This window comes from Notothenia rossii, assembly GCF_949606895.1.
Source record: "Notothenia rossii genome assembly, chromosome: 3".
NCBI lineage: Eukaryota > Metazoa > Chordata > Actinopteri > Perciformes > Nototheniidae > Notothenia > Notothenia rossii.
This window is the reverse complement of record NC_136901.1, coordinates 93019005-93027351: the sequence shown is the minus strand read 5'-3', so window position 1 is coordinate 93027351 and position 8347 is coordinate 93019005. Positions and strand designations below refer to the sequence as shown.

The 8347-nt window shown below is 39.7% G+C and overlaps 1 protein-coding gene across 1 annotated transcript; it reads left to right on the top strand.

Annotated features, from left to right (window-relative positions):
• On the top strand, positions 1-6539 carry thoc3 (THO complex 3). The gene is made up of 6 exons (XM_079668569.1): positions 1-234; positions 1493-1649; positions 2529-2733; positions 4047-4208; positions 5146-5246; positions 6169-6539. Exons 1-6 carry the CDS (start codon positions 55-57, stop codon positions 6330-6332), a joined length of 969 nt encoding a protein of 322 aa, XP_079524695.1. The 5' UTR covers positions 1-54; the 3' UTR covers positions 6333-6539.
• The last annotated feature ends 1808 nt before the right edge of the window (positions 6540-8347 follow it).

The following is an 8347-nucleotide window of genomic DNA, read 5'->3' as shown; positions in this document are numbered from 1 at the left end:
TTTGCAATCCGGCAATAACCGAGAGAAGAAGAAGGAGAACCATTCCGTTTCAACATGGCGTCCAAGTACTACCAGGAGATGCAGGAGAGCTTCAGGAACAACAACAAGAGCCGAGAGTTCCCGGCTCACACCGCTAAAGTCCACTCTGTGGCCTGGAGCTGCGACGGGAGGAGACTCGCTTCCGGATCCTTCGATAAAACTGCCAGCGTTTTCATCCTGGAGAAGGACCGGCTGGTGAGTCGAGGAGCTAACATGCTAACGTGCTAACATGCTAACGTTAGCATCTGTCTGTGCGTGTTTCAACTTTCATCGCTTTTATTGTCATGTGTGCATGGCTACAGTGTAGTTATGACAATGAACATCTTAGGTCACACAATAAAACAAATAAAATCGTGCAGGTAAATACAATAAAATATAATATAATAGATACAGTGCAGAATAGTCTATCGACAGTAATTGGAATATTGATATGAGTTGCAAACAGGTGAATGTTATGGATGTCCTTTCCAAAGTGCAGGTGAGAATCACAATTAGGTTTAAACTTATAATTTAGGGTAGTAAATCCAAACACAGTAGGCTACCTTGTTTACTACCGGATATAATATGTCACAGCCTTGTTGATTCTTCCCTGTGTATTGGAGCAAATACATTTTATACGCTACCCAAATATGGCCAGGATCAGATGCATTTTTGGGATATTGGGTTGCAGATTATAATTTTCCAAAGGGGGGTTCGTTTAACACTTGCAATAACTAAAGGACAAAGTAAAAAAGAAAGTGAGGTCAAAGAAAACTATTTCCGCTATAAAGTTAGCAATGATTGAGAGTCAGAGCTAAACCTTTCAGATGTGTGTATCTCACACTGCACTGTCACTTTAATTAATTTACCTTTGTTATTCATGTTTTATTATCTTTGCTTTTAAATGAGTGTTTTTAAATGCCATTTCATAACATGTTTCTTAATATCTTACATTTTTGTAACGCACTTTGAATGGCCTTGTTTTGAAAAGTGCTGTATCTGGGGTGTCCAAACTACATTTTGAATCGGCCCTCAGCAAATTAAAAAAGTATAATGGAATATGGCCCTCAAGATAAAACCTGTGCTTGTCTTGTATTGTACTTCTTAAATATATCCGTAAACATATATTTCGCAGTAGTATTCATGTGTTAATAAGACCAATTTCAGTCAATTAAAGTTTAAAATATGTTCTAACATATCTAAGTTGATAAGAAAAAAGCCCAATGACTTACATAGCAAGCTTGAAATACACCCTTCCTATTTCTGTTTGAAGGGATGAGCTGCAAACACTCACAAGCATAATTTACCTGCATTTGATTGATTTTGTTAACTTATAACTGAACTTATGAGGCGATACACTCTAGTGAGGGGCCCAGCCCTTCTTTATGTGGCCCTCGGGGAAAAAAGTTTGGACACCCCTGGCGTACAGAAATGTATGAATTTGTGTTGAGTTAGAGTGTGTCTCTGTCCTCAGGTGAAGGAGAATAACTACCGAGGCCATGGGGACAGCGTGGATCAGCTCTGCTGGCATCCAACCAACCCCGACCTGTTCGTCACCGCCTCCGGAGACAAGACCATCCGCATCTGGGACGTCCGCACCACCAAATGCATCGCCACCGTCAACACTAAAGGTGGGACCAGAGATCCTTTAAAAGTCTCCTATCATGCAAAATCCACTTTTTCATGTCTTTTCTCCATTAACAAGAGATTCTGACTTTATTTGGGGGGCACCCCCCGCCAGAAAAGAGCACCGGATCATTTGTAAAAAGGCGCATTTGTGCACCAACATTGAGAGAGAGAAGAGAGAGAGAGAGAGAGTGAGTGATATTTGTGAGTTGCATAAGAACTGGTAAGATAGCAGGGTTTCCCACACATAGACTTTACTTGGGCGGGTATATTAACGGCCGCCTAAGTAGCCTATAATTCGCGAGCCATTTAGGTTTAATTTGTTTAATCCGTCGGCGAGCACGACGGCATCTGCGATCCCCCGCTCTACCCCTCGCTATCGCGTGAAGGGTCTGCTTTATGCGCTCCGCACTGTAACCCTGCTGCTTGCTCACTAGCGCACCCCCCCCCCCCCCCCGTTCATAAAGTCAAGTACCCCTCAAAAGGTCCGGTTTATTTCATGTTAAGGATGCGCACAAAGCAACATCTCCAGGTGCACCTTTTGAGAACCAGGGAAAACAAGTTACGTGCACCCCTGGTCATAACGATGTTTTGTCTCGTGTAACCATTAGCCAATCAGCAACCAAGGTAACCCCCCCCCCCCCCCAAACCAAATCTCTCTCAGAGGGGCGTGGGGAGGGGCTTCTTATTTCCATCTAAAGTAACAGACTTTGGAAACAGGGCTGAAACAGAGGGGATTATGGGTAATGCTGCAATGATCTGTTTGGTGTTCCAGCCAATCAGAGACAGGCTCTGGATATATCTGAGACCTATAATGTACTGATGACAAACGGTATAATAGGGAATCTTTTAAAATTCTCATATTGTTTTTGTTTGCTCTTCAGGAGAGAACATCAACATCTGCTGGAGCCCCGACGGTCAGACGATCGCTGTGGGGAACAAAGACGACGTGGTGACGTTCATCGACGCCAAGACGCACCGCTCCAGAGCCGAGGAGCAGTTCAAGTTCGAGGTGAACGAAATCTCCTGGAGCAATGACAACGACATGTTCTTCCTCACCAACGGCAACGGCTGCATCAACGTCCTCAGGTAGGAGAAGTGTATTTAGGATTCTCCACAAACAACCTCTGTGTAGAGTGGTGCAAATCCTAAAACCTTCCCTCGTCTCAGAGTCAACGGTTATTTGAACTAGTTTTTGGAGAATAGCTGGAAATAGGGTCTGTGGTTGAGACAAATGTAAGAGACGGATCACGTTTTGTTCCACGACATTAAACACTGTGTCTGAAAAACGATGGTTGTGTTAACAAGTGGCTGAATAGGACTACAGAAGTTGTCGAGGACGTTGTATGTAAGAAATGTTGTCATTGTGTAAATCGCCATAGCAACGACATGTTCTTCCTCACCAACGGCTGCATCATTTTTTATATATTTATATATTTATATTTTGCCCCATCTCTTCAAAACAGTGGGAAAACCCGGCCAGGTAAATGGAGCCTTTTCTTTCAGGGTTGATGGGAAATCCACAATTTATCTTATTAACCTGTAACCTTTTAAAAGGCACATTTAGGTACCTTTGTTTGAGTTGAAACAAACTCCAAACTCACCTTCTGTCACTGCTCCTGGTACTAGGATGGGTAAGAAGCAGAGAACATGTGACCATTAAAGAGGGTTTCATCCTCCAATTATATTCTCTTCTATCTATCTGTCCAGATTGTTTAGATACTTGTACCTTGTGTGCGTAGTGTGTGGTTTTCTGTTCTGAATAAAAGTGACGATTGAAATTAGAGATGTCCCGACCCGATCACGTGATTTTCAAAAGATCGGAATCGGGAGAAAAAAAATCGGGGATAGGGATTTTTTTTTATTTTTTTATTTTTTTTATAAATACTTTTTTTTAAATTTTGTATTCAATGTTACAAAACAAAAATGACCATGTTCAAGTCTTAAATTCATCCTGAGGCCTTAGTTTTGGTTTCAAATTACACAACATCATGTATGTGTTGCTTCTTTGGGGCTTGTTTTCAGAGACCTGCTTATTTCTCTCAAATCTGGCAACAGAGTGGGAGCAGTGTCTAATTGTAGCAGTAAGCTAACGAGTATTGATAAGCTTTATTTAGTTTTGATCCAATGCTGCACAACTGAACTGATCCAATGCTGCTGTGAAAGAAAGAAGCTATATCCATGTTGGATAGAATATCCAATTTAAATAAAAAAATAACCTTAAGGGACAACTTGAATGCTTTTTTTTCTCTTAATGCATTGCATAAAGATCGGATCGGGAAAAATCGGTATCAGCAAATTGTCAAAATCAAATGATCGGAATCGGATCGGGAGCAAAAAAAGGTGATCGGGACATCCCTACTTGAAATGCTTCAGAGCTTAATTTGTATGTTTGTGTGCAGTTATCCGGAGCTGAAGCCCATCCAGTCCATCAACGCTCACCCGTCAAACTGCATCTGCATCAAGTTCGACCCCACGGGGAAATACTTCGCCACGGGAAGTGCCGACGCGCTCGTCAGCTTGTGGAACGTGGAGGAGCTCGTGTGCGTGCGCTGCTTCTCAAGGTGAGTGAAATATCAGGGTTGAGGAGGAAATTCCACACAAACAAAAGCAACCTGTTTGGCAAGAAGTGAAGAAGTAATGGAAGTTTAAAGCAGTTTGTTTTTACCTATGGCCTTTTGTCTGTTCTAAGGAAGTATTATAATTCAAAACAGGGGAAAATAGAGACCTGAGAATTAAGTTACAGGAATACTTTTGGTTAAACTAAACTTAATGATTCATTTCTACAACAGGGCTTATGATACATAATATTATAATTACATTTGAAGCACCAGTTTGATGCTTTAGGGTTAGTTTGATCAGTTCTGGATGATTATTTATAAAAGGTGTATACTATGGTTAATAACTCCAGGAAGGTAAAATAAGCAAAAGAATACATTGTTAAAATAATCAGAAAAGCAACGCACTTAGTAAAAGTAAGTACGGAAGAGGATTAGGCCACACGTAAAAAGTCTGTTATTTTTTCAAAACAAAAAAAAAAAATAATAATAGAAAAAGTAAATGGATAAATTGGAAAAGCAATAGATTTAGAAATAATAATAGTAAATTAATAAAACAATACTAATAATAACTAATATGACATAAAATAGTAAATAAATATAAAAATAAAAAGCATTAGAATTTAAAAATAAAGATAGTAAAAAAAGAGCAATACAATAAAAAAAAATGTATATATTAAATTATTAAAACAAGACGGAAGACGGTTTTTATTATGTATTTATTTCAACAAGGACCATGCATACAAATACATTCATCTCAGGAAAGAGAAGAGATTAAGGCCAGATTTGAGCTAATAGCTAATTTCCATCTGTTGTCCTTTTCAGATGGAAATTGATAATCCATTGAATTCATTATAATATGACTCTGAGTACTTTCTTTAATTTGCACGTATCTTTCTGAATATATCCTTATTTTTGACTGATGGATGTGTTTTCGTTGCAGGCTGGACTGGCCGGTGAGGACTCTGAGTTTCAGCCACGATGGGAAGATGTTGGCGTCGGCCTCCGAGGATCACTTCATCGACATCTGTGAGGTGGAAACAGGTCAGAGCGACACACAGAAACACACTCTGCATCTGAGACTTTAAGGGTCACCTCTTAACATCCACTTCCTCATGTCATCAACATGTGTCCCCTCTTCTTCATGTCTCTTCTACATCAACATGTGTCCCCTCTTCTCCATGTCTCCTCTACATCAACATGTGTCCCCTCTTCTCCACGTCTCTTCTACATCAACATGTGTCCTCTCTTCTTCATGTCTCTTCTACATCAACATGTGTCCCCTCTTCTTCATGTCTCTTCTACATCAACATGTGTCCCCTCTGCTTCATGTCTCTTCTACATCAACATGTGTCCCCTCTTCTTCATGTCTCTTCTACATCAACATGTGTCCCCTCTTCTTCATGTCTCTTCTACATCAACATGTGTCCCCTCTTCTTCATGTCTCTTCTACATCAACATGTGTCCCCTCTTCTTCGTGTCTCTTCTACATCAACATGTGTCCCCTCTTCTTCATGTCTCTTCTACATCAACATGTGTCCCCTCTTCTTCATGTCTCTTCTACATCAACACGTGTCCCCTCTTCTTCGTGTCTCTTCTACATCAACATGTGTCCCCTCTTCTTCATGTCTCTTCTACATCAACATGTGTCCCCTCTTCTTCATGTCTCTTCTACATCAACATGTGTCCCCTCTTCTCCATGTCTCTTCTACATCAACATGTGTCCCCTCTTCTTCATGTCAGCACTTTGGAAACAGGGCTGAAACAGAGGGGATTATGGGTAATGCTGCAATGATCTGTTTGGTGTTTCAGCCAATCAGAGACAGGCTCTGGATATATCTGAGACCTGTGATATATGGATGAACAACAGTATCATAGAGGGGGATCTTTAAAGTAGTATGTGCAAACTGGTCCCCACAATTACATTTCCTCCTATGATGCTCATCCTCTGAAATTCTGTGTGCAGGAGAGAAGCTGTGGGAGGTGCAGTGTGACTCCCCCACCTTCACCGTGGCGTGGCACCCCAAGAGGCCGCTGCTCGCCTACGCCTGCGACGACAAGGAGGGAAAATACGACAGCAACCGAGAGGCCGGCACCGTCAAACTGTTCGGCCTCCCCAACGACTCCTGAGACCACAGCTCACACTCTACTGGTTACACTGGTTTCTGAAATTATTTCAGAAACAGTTACGCTCGGCCACCAGCAGATGGCGCCGCTGTCACTACTTTCACTGTTTTTATAAACGGATAAAACCACAACTCCCAGCTCTGTAATATATTGTTTTTTTATGTGAAATATGCATTTTTTTAAATAATAAAATGGTCTGTTTGTAAATAATGTTTGTCCTGTTTCCACTGGTGGTGTTAGTTCAAATGAATGTCTTGATTGAAATCTGTTTCAATCTGAATTATACAATTAAATAACATTATTTATGTTCATTGCCAAATAATCTCCAAAATACTACAAATGCAATAAATACAAAATATAACAATACAAACGACACACTTCATCTAAAAAGTAAGCAGAGAAAAGAGAGAAACAGAAATGAGCTGATACCTAATGTATTTATTAGGATCTGCATTCAGATGATTTTATTTACATTTCAACACAATTCAATTCAAAGGGCTTCACAAAGAGCATTAAAATGCAACAGAAACACATTATAAAGATACATTTAACAACATTTATTTAAAGAGAATACAATTAAAATAAACACTCCTTGACTTAAATTAGCATTTGATCATATTTAAAAACAAATGTTATTTAATATAGGCCAAAAGGGAAGAAAGCTACAAAATATAATGAATCAACAGATTCAACAATAAAACTAATATTAACAATACCGTAACAACAACTTTATCCAAATCCAACCGACACTATGTCCAAATAGTAAGATACATTTGAAACTTCCTTACAGAGCCCCTCTTCCAACACACACGAACGCGCACATGACCAATGAGGGCACGAGATAAGTTCGTGCACAGATGGAAGGCTGACAGGCAGGTAGGCCATCCAGTTATTTTAGCCGGGCCGGCTCAGATGATTGGTCGTGCTTTTTACAGCGCCACGGCTTCCACAGATGAATTTTTTGTATGGATTTGTTGTCAAAGCACTTCAGATATTCATTGCTATCGGGATGTTAAGAGCATTCCATGGAATATAACAACATAAAAAACTAAAGTCCACCAGCAGAGGGAGCAGCTGTTCAACTTTCCTTTAAATCAGCTGACTTCATCCTTAGTTCCTTTACACGGATATTAAACAACTTCAAGTTCTATAATATATAGTTTTTTCTTGTAAAATATGCCGTTTTTGTTATATTTAAATGTTCAGTTTGTAAATATTTGTCTGATTGCTGAATTTCGTTGATACCTGAGGATCCCCAATAGCCACTTCCTTAGATCCAAGTAATCATTCAATTATCGTGTGAATATATATATAAAACAATGAAACGTTTATAAGCTTCTATATCCAAATAGTAAGATCAATTTGAACCAGCTAAACATTTTTGGTTCAAAGAGTTTATAGTGACGGAAATAAAAAAATAAAACAAGAAAGTTCCTCGATAATGAGTGAAATGTTGGATAATCAATCACACACACACAAAAGTTGAAGTATGAATGCTTGTTGTTTGTATGTTGTCTTCTCCTGAATGTTTTACGCCTCTTGTTTGTTTTTCTGTATTCTTGATGGCACCTTAAAAACGGAGTTGCTCAACTCATCTCATTGTACCTGTATAATGACAATAAAGGATTATATTCTATTCTATTCACATATTACAGTTTATTGCTCTAAAATCAATGAGAGTAGTCCAGCACTAGCCAGGTTTGTACATTCATATTTATTCTTCCTAACATATTGCCTTCAGGCAGAGCTGTAGGCGACAGAGTCTGAAGAGGAAACATTTAATTACTCTGGACCTTGAACCATTGCTGCCAGCGTTGGCGTGTGTATCGGATATGAAAAAGGAAGTAAACACACACACTTACCCAAAATGCATGCACACATCGCTCCCACACGTTAGCCCCCAGAAACTCTGCCTCTGCACACGAGCCAAAAAACAGATAGATGTCATAGAAACAGGGAGAAAACTATTTTTAGTCCATTTTCTGTTTGTTTATTTGCTTCAGAGGGCTTCTGTATGA

Excerpts from the sequence above, each read along its gene's own strand:
- thoc3 (XM_079668569.1), top strand. The coding sequence starts at position 55 with ATGGCGTCCAAGTACTACCAGGAGATGCAGGAGAGCTTCAGGAACAAC. Across the intron at positions 2,734-4,046 it reads GGCTGCATCAACGTCCTCAG|TTATCCGGAGCTGAAGCCCA; the intron begins GTAGGAGAAGTG and ends GTTTGTGTGCAG. Across the intron at positions 5,247-6,168 it reads CATCTGTGAGGTGGAAACAG|GAGAGAAGCTGTGGGAGGTG; the intron begins GTCAGAGCGACA and ends TTCTGTGTGCAG.